This window comes from Numenius arquata, chromosome Z, assembly GCF_964106895.1.
Source record: "Numenius arquata chromosome Z, bNumArq3.hap1.1, whole genome shotgun sequence".
Taxonomy (NCBI): domain Eukaryota; kingdom Metazoa; phylum Chordata; class Aves; order Charadriiformes; family Scolopacidae; genus Numenius; species Numenius arquata.
Genome location: NC_133616.1, coordinates 60,394,793 through 60,410,344, shown reverse-complemented (window position 1 = coordinate 60,410,344; position 15,552 = coordinate 60,394,793). Strand labels below are relative to the sequence as shown.

The 15,552-nt window shown below is 41.9% G+C and overlaps 1 protein-coding gene across 1 annotated transcript in view; it reads left to right on the top strand.

Moving 5' to 3' along the window:
* Positions 1-9,553: 9,553 nt before the first annotated feature.
* The window catches only part of LOC141477398 (solute carrier organic anion transporter family member 4C1-like), a 31,794-nt gene continuing 25,795 nt past the window's right edge, over positions 9,554-15,552 (top strand). Inside the window, exons 1-2 of the mRNA XM_074166563.1 lie at positions 9,554-9,782; positions 15,022-15,285. Coding sequence (XP_074022664.1) covers positions 9,554-9,782; positions 15,022-15,285 — 493 coding nt within the window. The remainder of the gene's footprint in view (positions 9,783-15,021; positions 15,286-15,552) is intronic.

The window sequence follows — 15,552 nt, the reverse complement described above, 5'->3', positions numbered from 1 at the left end:
TTATATTTGCTTTTTAAAGTTAATACAAGTATTTTGGTTTTATTGTAGGTTAAGAGAAATTTAAAAGGCAATCATCAACTGGAAAGCTTAATTTTTAGAGTTTTGTCTGTGCAAGGCAATTTTTTAAAGCTTAATTTGTAAATACATATTCCAGAGAGTTCATCCACTTAACAATTTTCATGCACAAATTCTTTATTTTGCAATACTTATTAATACTTTCCAGCTTTTATATTTTGCATACATAATTATCATGACTAAGCACATCAGTTAAAAAAGAAAGTGTACAAGAATCACTCACATAAACATTATTTTTGGCTAGGAGGATAGTAGTGAATGAAATAAGACTTAAATCTCTGAAACAAACAGAAGTTTTATATATTTAGAAAGAGGGAAAATCCTTGAAAACTTCTGGGCAAGTTTATGTGGCTTCAATAAAAACATGGAACAGAATTGTGTAATTTCAGCTTTATTGCACTTAATGGTAAAAATTTCCTGTAAAAGGCTAAAACAGTTTGAAATATTTGATATTAAGACACTTCTGACAATAAAAGCAACAAATTCAGGATTTATATATTTATCTGAATATATAGTCAACATCTAGATAGACATATCTAGCTGATAAAAAAATCACGTTCATGCTCTGTGTAGCTATAGTTTGCAAAACTGCTACAAAACCTGTATAATCTTGATCCCTTGAATTGCAAAGAATGTCACATCAATTGATCCATCACCTGGGGATATTCCAAAACTGAAAACATCCTTTTCTCAGTAAAATCTGATTCCTGAGAAAATTCAGGTATCTCTTCTGTCCGTTTTTAAGACAGGAGAAATCAAGAACTGTAATAATACACAAAGGGTGGAAGCAAGGACAGGGAGAAATACAGAAAAATTCTCCAAGCAGCCAGGGATCAGGTTAGGAAAGCTAAAGCCCTGACAGAGATAAATATGGCCAGGGACATAAAGGGCAAGGAGAAAAGCTTCTACAGGTACCTCAGTGACGAAAGGGAAAATGTGGGCCCTCTCTGGAAGGAAATGGAAGACCTGGTCACCTGGGACAAGGCTGAGGTACTCAATGACTTTTTTGCCTCAGTCTTCACCAGCAAGGGCCCTAACCACACTGCTCAAGTCACAGAAGGCAAAGGCAGGGACCGGAAGAATGAGGAACCACCGTAGGAGAAGAGCAGGTTCAAGACCATCTAAGGAACCTGAACATGTACAAGTCTATGGAACTTGATGAGATGCATCCATGGGTCCTGAGGGAACCAGTGCATGAATTTGCCAAGCCACTACCCATCATATTACAGAAGTTGTGACAGTCTGGTGAAGTTCCCACTGACTGGAAAAGGGGAAAAATAGCCGCCATTTTTTAAAAAAGGGATAAAAGGAAGACCCGGGGAACTACAGGACAGCCAGTCTCACCTCTGTGCTTGGCAAGGTCATGGAGCAGTTCCTCCTGGAAACTCTGCTAAGGCACACGGAAAATCAGGAGATGATTGGTGACAGCAAACATGGCTTCATTAAAGGAAAACTATGCCTGAAAAATTCTATGATGTCGTTACAGTGTTAGTGGATAAGGGAAGAGGAACTGACATAATCTCTGGGCCTGTACAAAACATTAGACAGTGTCCTGCCCGACATCCTGATCTCTAAATTGGAGACGCATGGATTTGACAGATGGACCATTTGGTGCATAAGGAACTGGATGGATAGTTGCACTCAAAGAGTCACTGTCAACAGCTTGATGTCCATGTGGAGACCACTGATGAGTGGCGTTCCTCAGGGGTCAGTATTGGGACTGGTGATGTTTAACATCTTTGTCGGTGACATCGACAGCAGGACTGAGTGCACCCTCAGCAAGTTTGCTGATGACACCAAGCTGTGTGGCGCGGTTGATATGGCGGAGGGAAGCGATGCCATCCAGAGGGACCCGGACAGGCTTGAGAGGTGGGCCTATGCAAACTTCATGAAGCTCAACAAGGCCAAGTGCAAGGTCCTATACATAGGTTGGGGCAATCTCAAGCACAAATACAGGCCAGGTGGAGAATGGATTGGGAGCAGCCCTGAGGAGAAGGACTTGGGGGTGTATGCTGATGAGAAGCTCAACATGATTCGGCGATAAGCACTTGCAGCCCAGAAAGCCAACTGCATCCTGGGCTGCATCAAAAGAAGTGTGGCCAGCAGGTCGAGGGAGGTGATTATGCTCCTCTACTCCACTCTGATGAGACTCCACCTGTAGTACTGTGTCCAGCTCTGGAGAACCCAATGTAAGAAGAACATGGATCTGTTTGCACAAGTCCAGAGGAGGACTATGAAGATGATCAGAGGGCTGAAGCTGGGGTTGGGCTGAGGGAGTTGGGGTTGTTCAGCCTGAAGAAAAGAAGGCTTCAGCAAGACCAGTACTTAAAGGGGCTTACAGGAAAGGAGTGGGATTCTTTATCAGGGAATGTAGTGATAGGATGAGGAGTAATGGATTCAAACTGAAAGAGGTGAGGATTTAGGTTAGATATCAGGAAGAAACTCTTTAGGGTGAGGGTGGTGAGACACTGGAACAGGTTGCACAGTGAAGTTGTGGATTCCCCATTCCTCAAAGTCTTCAAGGGAAGACTGGATGAGGCTTTTAGCAACCTTGTCTAGTGGGAGGTGTCTCTGCCCATGGCAGGGGGCTTGGAACCAGATGATCTTTATAGTCCTGTCCAACTCTAACCATTCTATGATAAAACTGCCCAAATCTAACAATCATATGATTTTGTCACCTATTTTTAAAACTTTAACTACAGAGGTTGTACAGTCCAATATTGAGTGGACTTCTTTTGCAGTGGTTTCTCTAACATAATAGCAAGCTTTTTTCTGTATACATTTCTTTCAGGGATTTTTAAAAAACCTCAAATGAAGACACTTGATACACTTTTTTTCTGGAGGCACATTCATAGCAGTGTTCTCTGTTACTAAAGAGGCAAAGTCAATAGTAACTAAAACTATTTACAGAACACTGGCAAGGTTTGGTGAGAAGTAAAAGATTACAGTATTGAGATAAAACCAGGAGACTCCTTGACTTTTCACATTGAGGCATATTCATTAGCCAGTTTAATAAATGATGGGGATAACTATAGGAATTAACTGTAGGATACCAGTTTAACCCCTTTACATCCCACCCCCCAAAAGGCATTTTTCCTGCTGCTGAAATCTTTGTGACAGATCGCAGAATCAAAGAGTGGTTGAGGTTGGCAGGAACCTCTGAAAGTCATCTGGTCTAACCGCCTATTCAAGCACCACCTACAGCTAGGTGCCCAAGACCATTTCCAGGTGGCTTTTGAATATGTCCAAGGATGGAGGCTCCACAAACTCTCTGGGCAACCTATCCTAGTACTTAGTCACCCTCACAGTGAAAAAGTGTTTCTTGATGTTCTGATGGCACCTCCTGTATTTCAGTTTGTCGTTCATTGCCTCAGGTCCTGTCACTGGGCACCACTGAAAAGAGCCTGGCTCTGTCTTCTCTGCATTCTCCCTTCAGGTACTTATATACATTCACAAGATTTCTGCCCCAGAGCCTGGTCTTCTCCAAGCTGAACAGTCCCAGCTCTCCCAGCTTTCTTCACAGGAGAGATGCTCCAGTGCCTTCACCATTGTAGTGGTCCTTTGCTGGACTCTCCATTAGCTCCATTTCTTGGTTCTGGGGACAACTGGACACACTACTCCAGGTGTGGCCTCACCAGTGTTGAGAAGAATTGATCTGAGGGTGAAGCCAGTGAAGCAGAACAAACACAGAGGGGTGTGTTTTTTAACCTGACACATGAACGTTATAAATGGATTAAATTCACTGCTTAAAAAAAAAAAAAAAAAAAAAAAAAGGAGTTGCCATCATGGTAAGCATAGCATTTAAGAGAGAAATTTTGCAGATTTACCTGTTCTTGCTCAGTATATGCAGAATTTACTTTACATCACATATCATTACCAACTGCCTGCCACTAGAGGTCATGTATTTGCTGATGAAACAAACGATGAGCTGGATCAGATTTCATTTGGTTTTGTTCAAACTGGGAACCAGGCAGAAAGAAAACAGAAGGGACTGCTCAGTTCCAGAAAACACTGAAACCAGTGTTTCTGTAAAGAAACGATATAATTAATTCTTCTCTATTCATCTACTCATTAGATTCCAAGGGTAGAAAACAATCTGTGGAACTTATTATGTAAAAAATCAATGAGGGTAAGGGATTTGTCACATTAGCTCTGAATATGTTTACAGGTCAAATACCATGAAGTTTACAGAACACAGGCAAGGTTTGGTGAGAAGTAAAAGATTACAGTATTGAGATAAAACCAGGAGACTCCTTGGCTTTTCACATTGAGGCATTTCATTAGCCAGTTTAAGAAATGATGGGGATAACTATAGGAATTAACTGTAGGATACCAGTTTAACCCCTTTACTATCACTAACGAAGAAAACAAACCTGCACACACTTAAATGTATTTCACTAGCAGAGAAATTGGTTGGACTTCTCAAGGATGACAATGGCACGAAAGTAATAATAGAAGATCCATTACTAACGTCTTAATAAAGATAATCATTCAAGAAAATGTCTCCTTTTCCATATATTCAAAACAAGGAAAAAATTGATGTTGGTTCTTTGGGCCTATACTGGTGGCAGAATTAGACACTGGGCAGATTAAGAGCTATATTACATTAATTAACATAGATACAAGACTGTAAACAAGCAAAGAGGTTAATGCTGTGTTGGCAGAAGCACATGACTTCCCTGAGGCACAATGTAATTTAGAGGTACCTTGGGCTACTTCAGATCCTACAGCAGAAGGTACACAGCTGTAGGTTTGCTTTGTTCACTTTCAAAAGAATAAATATGTTCAACAAGAAACAAAACCAGATCGTTTTTGCATAAATAACTAGAAAACTGCACACAATCAAAATGATTTTACATTGTTTCCAAAACAAACACAGCATCAGGACTTAAACGTAATTAAGATTTTACTAGAAATATGAACCAATGAAGATAATCAAGAGAAAATATAACGAATGTACGAAATTCCTGGCTCTACAAGCCAAGCAGGCAAGCTAATTTCTACTCTATTATGACTTTCTCCGGGTTCTAACATATCCCAATCCACATGCCTCTCCAAAACATGAAAATATACTTGGTAGAGGTGTTAACTGGATCATTAAATACAATGAAGTAGATAAAAATTCAAGACCCAAGGCTTTTATTCACTGGAAAAAAAGCACACAAAAAGGAATATTCTTCATTAAAAAAGGCAGCGCTTTTTTTCTCAACTTCCTTTGAGTGAATTCTGACCTAGGCCAAGTAACAGAAAACTATGTGGAGAGAGCTACCACAGTAGAGATAAAACAATCCACAGAGGAGAATGACTTTATTCAGAGTGCCAAAGTATCAGGAATAAAGTTGCAGAAGAATTTGACATCTGAAACATTCAGCAAACACTGAAAAGCTGCCCAGAAAATGTGTTGTAAGCATCCCAGGTAATCTACTTTGCATCTTATTTTATAGCTGGTAGAGTCAAAGGGAGTATTGTACTGACAAAATGTTGTGCCATGTTTCTGGGAGATAATCTTCTTACAAGGTGAGAGTGGGTCTGTGCACCACTTGGCCTTTAAATGAGACGGTATGGCTTTGAGATGCTTGAAAAAAATGTTTTAAATATGCATTTTTTTTGGCCTTTTCTGCCTTATGTGATGGCAAAACCTCAATCACTTTCAAAATTCAGAGAATGGCAGTTCTCAGACTTTTTAAAGTGCAACTTTATTTTTTAAAGAAATCCATAGGTCTTATCTAGCATTACCATAGTGGATCTATGATCAAAAATGTGACACGCTATGGTACCATACAACAGGAAAACTGCCACGACTTGTACGACTGCAGAAGCTGATCAAATACAATACCATGAAGTTAGAAGAAGACTACATTTTAGAATCCTTCCCCAAAGTCAGCAATTTTTTCTTCAAAATACTTTGTTTGTCCCCTCTGCATGGTATTTCAGTATGAATTTTACGATATTCTTCTGAGTTAATCATCAGTTTTTTCCTATTTTTCCACTTCATAGGAAACTTGGAATCAGAAAAAGACTTCCTAGTTAATCAGTTTTCATGTCCTTATCCTAGTCGTAATTTGATCAAGCTCCATCTAAAGTTTTAGAATGTACTAAATCTATTAGAAATTGGTTCCAAAACTCTCCTCTACTGAAGATTAAAAGTCTTCTAATTTCTAAGAGAAAATTAATTGTGGTTAGTTTGCTCATTTGTTCTGAAATTTTCTGTTGCCTTTTGTTCTTCTTCTTATGGTTGCTTATTATTTCATGGAGCACTTCACTTTGCTAGACTGAACAAGCCTGTTTTTTTCAATTCTCTGTTGGAAAAGAAACTTCTCTAATAATCTTTCTGCACATCTTCTCCTTTAAAAGGGATTTCTGGAAAGTTTAGGATCCAAGTGCTACACAGTATGGCGCACAGCAGCTTGTAGAACAACTTCAATGGGTCTCCATTAGCTCTCATAGCAATACACACATAAATTGTAGGTCATATTTGCCTTTTGCATGAGCAACCTCCATCTAGTCCAACAGATTACTCATGTCACAGTCCATCACCATTTTTATCTGTGCACTCTGGATACCTTCCTAGAAAGCAGTTGTATTTTGCCATCTTCGGGTAGATTGTGTATCCAGTCTTAAAAGACAGGAATTTAAAGTTCTTTAATAGCTTTAAGTCATGTCTTATATTAGAGGACTTTATAAAAGCTGGTTGGATCTACTGCATTTCTCTTCAAATTGCTTGTTGAGGAACAACAATACCTCTCAGGCAACATAACCAGTGCAAAAATGCATCATAATTTATTTCCTTCCTCTCTACCTATCCCTGTGGCTTTCATCTAAAATCTGTATTCTGCTAGCAATGTGTAAAATCTATGTAATTCCCTGGATTATTCAATTCCCTATCTAATTCCCAGACCAGGCCTAGACCAGACACCACAATGCTACCTTTCCCAATTTCCTTAAAAATGTTGGCTTTAGCTGAATACACTATTTTTCATAGCGAGTTCCACTCACCTCTCTTTTTCCCTTCCCTTCCCTTCCCTTCCCTTCCCTTCCCTTCCCTTCCCTTCCCTTCCCTTCCCTTCCCTTCCCTTCCCTTCCCTTCCCTTCCCTTCCCTTCCCTTCCCTTCCCTTCCCTTCCCTTCCCTTCCCTTCCCTTCCCTTCCCTTCCCTTCCCTTCCCTTCCCTTCCCTTCCCTTCCCTTCCCTTCCCTTCCCTTCCCTTCCCTTCCCTTCCCTTCCCTTCCCTTCCCTTCCCTTCCCTTTCTTCCTCACTTTCCTGTGATGATAAAACCAAAACCATCAGTTGGGAGAGTGACAACTAAGTGAAGATAACAACATACCTAGCTGAGCTGGCAGATCAAGGGAGGTTTTTATGTCTCATTAGCAGTATAATAATCTAGCAATGTCGTGGATTATTCTTACTACTCTAGCGTGTAGGCACTCTAGCAAAGATCAGGATATTATTTCAAATGACATGTCCTACTTTATTTTAATTAGAAGGAAGAAAAAAAAATCAATAAAATGCAAACAAACGCAGGCAAAATCCAGTATGCTTTCCCTGAAACAGGTTAGTATGCCAGCTGGTTTAGGCACATCCTTAGACGTCTCAAGATGCTGTTAACTGGGATATATCTTGATAACCAGTTAGAAAAATATTCCAGACTATAGCCTGACGTGATAATAAGCTAATTTCAGAGTTTGAAAGCTGTCAGTGACAAGCAAGGAAACACTTCACTGGGGAGCAAGCTATCCGAGCTCCTGTGGGCTCAAGAAGGTCATTTTGTCTGTGGGGCTGGGGCAGCACCTGGGAGGGACCCCGGGGTGGCCAAGCTGGAGGGTGGGGACGCCCAACTGCCAGGGAAATCCATGGCCTGCTAGCTCCAGCCCCCACCCACTGCCCTTAAAAGCTGCTGCAGCAGCAGGAGCAGCTGATGTCTCATTTGCACTTTGTCTACACAAATACAGAGACATGCGTCCTCTTCTCTAACCTACTGCTTTTCTTTGTGCAGGTGGTCATCTCCATGTAGTTTCTGTGCTGCTAATCAATACTTATAAATGTCTACTTCTCTCTGAAGAGCTGTGACACCAGGGGAAGAGAGGATGGTTGGGAAATCAGGAGGATGGCTTTTGCTCTGAAACCGAAGTCACTGCTGATGATTCATTTCACTTGTCTGTAAAATGTTACGGACTCTTGAAAGGGGAAGGACTCTTCAGGACAAACCTGTGCTGCCCAGAGATTAACACCAGTGGTGGTGGTGGTGAATTGATCCCTGGACTCCTTCCCAGTTGTTCTTGTGCAGATGAGTAAAAAAATTCCCACTAGATGCAAATAAATTTGGTACTTCCTTGTATGCTTGACAAATTCTTGCAGTTGAAATCTGCAACTGAATTAACTTCTTCACTAACTGGAAGCTCCTGTTGGTGGAAACTTTCTGTCGCACAGTACGGGAATAGCATTTCCAAAGAAATATTTGCAAATGTCCAGGGTTTCTTTTGATGGCAATGGGTTTCCACACCCAAGCAGGTCATATGCCAACTCACTTGCCTAAAGTTGGAAAGTACCGTATCTGGGGGGGGAAAGAAAAAACCAAACCTCTTTCATTTTTTCCAGCACTCATGAAGAACATTTTGAAGTTTTTTGGTTTCTCGGAAGAAACATTCACGAAGTGAATCAGGTGCCTGATTTTTTATTTTATTTTTTTTCCCTTTTTTTTTTTTTTTTTTTTTTTTTTTCCCCAGAGCGAACGTTGCTAGACAAAACCCGCGCCCCTCTTTTGGTGCGGGGGGTGGGTACGCGCCACCGGCACCCGCGTCCCTCCCCTCCCCCCCACGCCTCCGTGCGCCGTTCTGCCCGGCGGGCGGTGGGCGCCGCCGCACCCTGCCTTCCCCCCGCTGGCAAACCGGGAAGTTTAAAGCAGAACTCGATCGGGAGGCATGAACTTGAAACGAAACACACCCCAGCCCTCACCGCACTCCGGGATGATCCCTCCCCCCCCCCCGTGACGTTCGTCTTAATGGCTGCTATTAACGTTACGTGGGCTCCCGCTACGGGGGGGAGGGGGTCTTCCCTCAGGGAAGAGACCGACCCCCTCGGTGCGGGCAGCCCCCGCTGGGGCGGACCGACCCCGCCGGTGCGGAGACCCGGACCACGGCCCGCCCGGGCTGGAGGCCGTTTCACCCAGCGGGGGCGGGCGGCGAGGCACCGGCAGCGGACACTGCAGTCCCCTCCCCGGCTTTGAGGGGGGGGTGGAGGGTGTGTGTGTGTCTCTCTCACAGGCGACAACCGCCACCGCAGAGGTTCCCCCGCGCGGCGGGAGCCCGGGGGGACACGGCTCGCAACCGCCGGGGCGGGGCGGGGCCGCCCTCCTCAGAAGGAGGGGGGGAAAGCGCCGCCACCTGCCCCCGTCAGGGCCGGCCCGCCCTCGTGTTATTTAGAGGAGCGTTGCAGCCGGCTGTCGCTTGCAGCCGGTGCCGGGCAGTGGCCTCTTAGCGCCATGAACGGTGGTGGTATCGAGAACCCGGTGTTTGAGCCACCCAGCCCCGACCTCGGCCGCCGGCGCCAGGCGAGCCCCGCCGGGATAGATGCCGGCGTTCTGGCTGAGGCTGAGGCTGAGGCTGAGGAGGGGCCCTGCGGGTGGGGCCGCTGTGCCCCAAAGGCTCTGCAGCTCTGCAACAACCCTGAGGGCTACCTGGCTGCCTACAGCCTGCTGGCTATCTTCCAAGGTAACCCGTCCCCGCCACCTTGTCCAGAGCCGCAGGCCTGCAGCCCTCGTCTCCACCTTCCCCCTGGGACCTGGCCCTTGCAGGCCACCTGCTGCCCTGGGCACGTCTTGCTGCCCATCCTGGAGCTGAAGGGGAAGCCAGGCGGGAGCCTGGGCTGGGGGTGACAGGAGGAGAGTGGTGGTGATTTGGGTGGTGGGTGAGGGGAGGTGAGGTTCCTCCAGCTGCCCAAGCCTGGTGCTATTGCTGGAAAGTGACAGTAAGTGGCTTCACTAGAGGAAGAAAGTACCCTAGTGCCCTGAATGGGGAAGTTGCTCATAGAGTATTACTCTCTGTACCTCAGCCTGTTCCTCCTTTCCTTCTTCTCCCACCTTTCTGAGCGCTGCTGAGTCTGTGGTACCATCAGCTGTATGCTTCATGCTCTTGTCTATACTGCGTCCCCGTTGCTCACAGGGGAGAAGCGTTCCATATGCGCCTCGCAGGTTGAGGCATAAGAGCCAGGGAATAAAACACACGGTACAAACCAACAGACAAAGATGTAGTGCCCTCAAGCGTACTTTGTTACTTGCCTGACAGTGGTTGGGTGGGACTTAAGGAAATTAAAATGGTTTTAAAAAAATCTGGTGGATCTTTGTGGATCCCAGTGCAGCTATCTTTCTAGCACTTAGCTAACGGCCAAACTTAACCTTGAGGGGAACCTGAAGTTTAGTTTGTTCTTAATTTTTGTTGTTCGGCTTCAGATATTGTTGTCCGTATTTTTGGCTTTCTGTAACAAGTTTAGTTAGAGCTTTGGCAAGCGTTAAGCTTAGAAAGTAGTAATAGTGGCTGAGAGCAGGGAATGAGTTAGTGTACCAAATGGACAAACTCGAGGTTTGTAATGCTTATGTATTTGTCAAACTGAGATACTGGATTAACATTCAGAACCCTTCAACTTTATTGGACTAGCTAGAAAAAAAAAACCTGTTTCCTGAAAAACTATGATGCTGTGAAGCTCATCCTTGTTGCTCCTGAAGAATGAGACTGCTATAGAGTGGTAGAGGGAGATGCAGGAGAAGAGATTCAGTGCTGGAAGAGCACAGCCTATGCTGAAGACATGTGGGATACGGGTGGCTGCATTCGTGCCTGGAACCACACTGAGGTAACTGGGATGATCTGAGGAGAACTGAGCAGGAGGTTCTGCTTAAAACCTAGAAGGATCTGACTGCTGCTTGCGTTGCTTGGAAAATCCTTAGAAGAACCAGTGTCTCTCAGTATGTGTTTCTGTGAACTCTTTCTGATGTCAACCTGTTTAGAATCTGATCTTTTCTTAGCATACAGGTATTGTACTAGAAAAGAAGTATCAAAAGAGTTCTGGGCAGACAGAGCCTGTTGTTTCTTGCTTGTTTTTGAAAGGCCATGCTACAGCTGGTAGGACCAGGGGGAGATTACTGTTGCAGTTGTCCTCCAGTTGGCTCAAATTTATTTTCCCTAACATAGTAAAAAGAAAGGGGTGGATGGAAGAACTTCTTATGTAGCAGATTTCAGAGGCAGCCAAGTTGTAGAAGACTTTTAGATCATGCATGTGTGCTTTTGTAGCTTAAGAATGCAGATAGGCAAATCTGATTCAGGGCAAATGCCCGGAATGTGACACTGAAAACTTTCAGATTATATTACGCTAGGCAAAGCGTCTTGAATATTTCCATCACTTCTGAATTTGCTGTAGCAATATTTCTTAAAATCCGCTTTACTGTGCTGATCTAATCATCTGGTCAGCTGAATAATGAATTCAGTATCATTTAAATTTTATCTCTTAGTTGTAGTGTAGATAGGTTCCCAGTCAAAAAGCACTTGCATCATAAGAAACTTTGTCCCCTTAGGATGCTACGGGTGTTGGTTATGCCACTTAATCTAGGTCTTGGTCCTCTTATCTGACTGGAGATGTGTGCCAGACCTCAGAGAGGTACCTATCTAATCTAGTTCAGATTTAGGTCCTTAATCTAAGGAAACTTCTGATACTTGTTTTGAAAGCTGATGTAGGCATGGCTGTTGTAGACCTTGTGGCACTCTTAATGATGTGTTACTTGGTTTTTCTGTGTAAGTACCTTTCGTTTGGCTAGATTGTAGAAAGGAAATTGGGCACTGAAGACTCAAGTTGCAACTCTTTTTGAGAAGCAGAAAAAACAAGAATCATTTTCAGACAAGAAATTCAATGCTGCATGTGAGACTGAAAATATTCAGGTCTCGCAGCTTCAGAGCTTAGATGAAAGCACACAAAACAACAGTGGTTTTGAAGTTATGTGGGCTACTACTGTACTTTAGCTTCGGATCCAATTATTTAATTTACTCTCCAAATTACAGAAACCATCAATGAGGAAGATAAAATATATCTGTAAAACTTGTTAATGGTAATGAAGCTCTGGAAAAGTTTGTTTCTTAATGCACTGAAGAGTAGTGAAGTAATCTTTAACAAACTTTTGATGAAGACAAGTTGTACTAGAAACAACGAGTGAACATAGTAGGTAGTCATCTGCAGTGACCTGGTACATGTGTGTAGATTTTTGTGTGTGTCTAACTGAAGGCATGTATTTATTGGGTAATTTTCTGGCTGCCCTAGGGAAGAGGTTGTTGTTATCATTAGCACCTGATTTGCTGTATTTCAGCTTCTCCAAAGATTCCAAGTGAAACTTAACTCTTCATTTCTGACTGTTTCTATTTCATGCAAAACCTGTATTTCCAGAATTGAAAACACTTTTTTTTTTTTTGTGTAGAACATGGTTACATGACTAATACCTGTGTTCTGTATGGCACTTGGAGTTGCATAAAATTATGATTGCATCTTGTAATACAGTAACTGGATATACTGCCATTTGTATCTGTAGTAGCAAACAAGATAGAAGATATCTCACCATTTTGACTACAAGAAGGACTGTTTATTCCACGTCAGTAATAATTTTCTTAAACAAAACAAGAGAACCACTGTTTGAGACTAGTCCAGTCTGATCTGTCTGAGAAGTTTGGATAGCACTAATATTTTATATTCTGAGATTTGTTAGTGGAAGGATTTTTTAATTTTATTTTTTTTTTTTAAATTGTGTGTCTGCAAACAACTGCTTTAAAGCCACTGTACTTATACAACTGTAGAGCATGTTTTTTTTTTTTTTTTAAGTTGATGAAAGAAAAATACTCTTTGTTTTTCATTAGAGCAAATGAAGTTGGTTTATGATTAATCTGGGTTTTGTGGGTCAGTACACACTGTACCTAAACTTCTAACAGATGTGGCAGGACTAAAACGTTTTGGATGAGAATAGTTAAAAAATAATTTCTATACTACAGTTTAAGTGTTGGGATGGCCTTGTAGGATTTGTGTTTCAGATCAAGTTAGTATCAGCCAGGTTCCATTGTTCTTGAAGAGACTGATTAATCACTAGATGATTGCATTAGAGAAGTTATGCTGCCATTCATCACATAGATGTTTTTACAGATGAAATCTAATTATTCAATAAAATTAACTGCAAGTTTTTATGGCTTTTAGAATGTAAATTAAAGGTGGCAACTTAAACCACAGGTAAAGACAGTGTCTTCTAGTTCTGTAATCAACTTGCTACATAGCACACCTAATTCCTGTGAAAGTTTAAGACCTTAGTACATGTTTCAAGTGCTAGCAAATGAGAAATACTTGTTTGTTCATTCCTTCATGCTAGTATTGTTCTTCGGTCAATACTCCCTTAAGAAGAAATGAAAAAAGCTGCCAAATGTATAAATAATGGCAGTAGAGGAACACCTGGACACTTCTGTTAATCCCATATGAATTTAAGTGTGGTGGTTAGACTGAGAGTTGAAATTGGCATCCTTAATAAAGTGGCTGTAGTAGGGTATTAAAAAATTAACATTGTGCCAAGAACTGCCTCCTTATAGAAAGCTGAAGTGTTTAGTTATGGTGGGGATTGCTCTGATAAGAAAACAGCTGGCTGATCACGGATTTGGAGTAATTTTTTTCAATTTGTAGAGCACTTTAGGCAGATCTGTTGAAGTTCAGCCTGTGCAGTTGCACATCTGGATGGTGCAGTTCTTGTTGAAAGCTAACTTAAATCCATTGCTGTCACCAGTCGTCTGTCCCTCTGGTCTGTTTTTGGAGTGGCAGTGGAGAATCGTCTTTGAATTTTAGAAAGAGTAATGGTAACCGTAGGGCCTGTGTCATGAGAGATGCTTATCAGTCGTCTCTGAGTTTACAGAACTCCTAATCTTGTTTGCAGTTGCGACTTCCAAGACTTCCTAACTTTTTTTCCAGGGTAAATATTTTATTTACGGGCACAGTCTAATTAGGCTACCATGAAGTTACCTGACACTGTTATGAAGTAACAGCTAATCATCTCACTTGTAACAGAATCCTGTTTTGGGACTGTTAAAAGTAAACTGCTGTAAGTTTAACTACTTGATGTTTCACATAAAACAGGGTGATTCAAGTTAGTGTCTACAGACAACATTTCCATAAAAACGGACAGTGTGTATAAGCAAGCGTACTTGCTTCTACTTTTGGATGAGGTTTTTTGAGTTTGCCTGTGCCTAAGTAGGGCAGCTCCTGCAAGGCCTTTTCTCCAGGTTGTCTGATACTTCTGCTTCAGAGAACCTCAAGATTCAATGGGCAAACTTTTTTTCCTCAGTTAATCGCCTTGGTTGCTCTGAAACAGTTACAAAGTATTTTTAAATAGCTTAACACTTCTTTATATTATAGGGAAGGGATGTCTGTTCAAAAGCAGACTTCTATCACCTCTTCATGGTGACAGGGAAGGAATTGCGTTTGTGTGAATCATTATTTGAAAACTATGTCCTGAATTTGCTTCAGTTGTAGCTTGTAATCTAATGCAAGTCATAACCTTGACTAATTTCCTTTTAATTTGTACAGTGTTTTATGACACTGTAATGCATTCAGTTTGAAATCTGTCTGTGCTTCAAACTGAGTCTGAAATCTTAATACATGACGATTGTAGAGAGTTTGAGACATGGTGTTTTGATGGTTTAATACTTGAGTGTTGAATCTTTAATGCCCACAGGTGAGATCAAAATCCAGTGGGTCCTGTGCAGTTTGGCTGGCTTGGTTGGCACTCTATCAATCTACTATATTATGTGGATTTTAAAGCTAATAAAGACCTTAAAATGTAGCTTTGTAAATATATTCATTTTAACCCTTCCATCACGTGATGGTAAGTTTACCCTTGCAACTCAAAGTATCTTTGACTAATTACCTCCTTTTCTTTTTTTGTAGGTATTGTGGTAAATGGCCTGATTAACATTAGTATTTCAACAATCGAGAAGCGTTATGAGTTGAACAGTTCCCTCACTGGTTTAATCTCTGCAAGCTATGACATTGCTTTTTGTGTGTTGTCACTGTTTGTATCTTTCTTTGGAGAAAGAGGACACAAACCACGATGGCTTGCTTTCTCAGCATTTATGCTAGGATTGGGCTCACTTATATTTTCCTTACCGCACTTCACTAGTGGAAAATACCACTATGGAGCTAAACTTGAAGGTAAGTTTATCTTCATGTTTTGAAAATGATTAAAAAAAATATAGGAATCTCTATAATGTCTTGATGCAACTCTTAATTTAGTACAACATAGTTAATCTCTGTCAAAACCTTAAAAATAGGGTATTATCTCTAACACTGAAAAAGAAATGATTCTGAAATGATCTGTAAGTTCAAGATCTGTCTCTCTGCACAGTGAACTTTCTTTTTCAGAAGCGATTGAGTGTCAATATCAGTTCTTGCTCACAAGCAGCATTTGAATAATGTGCT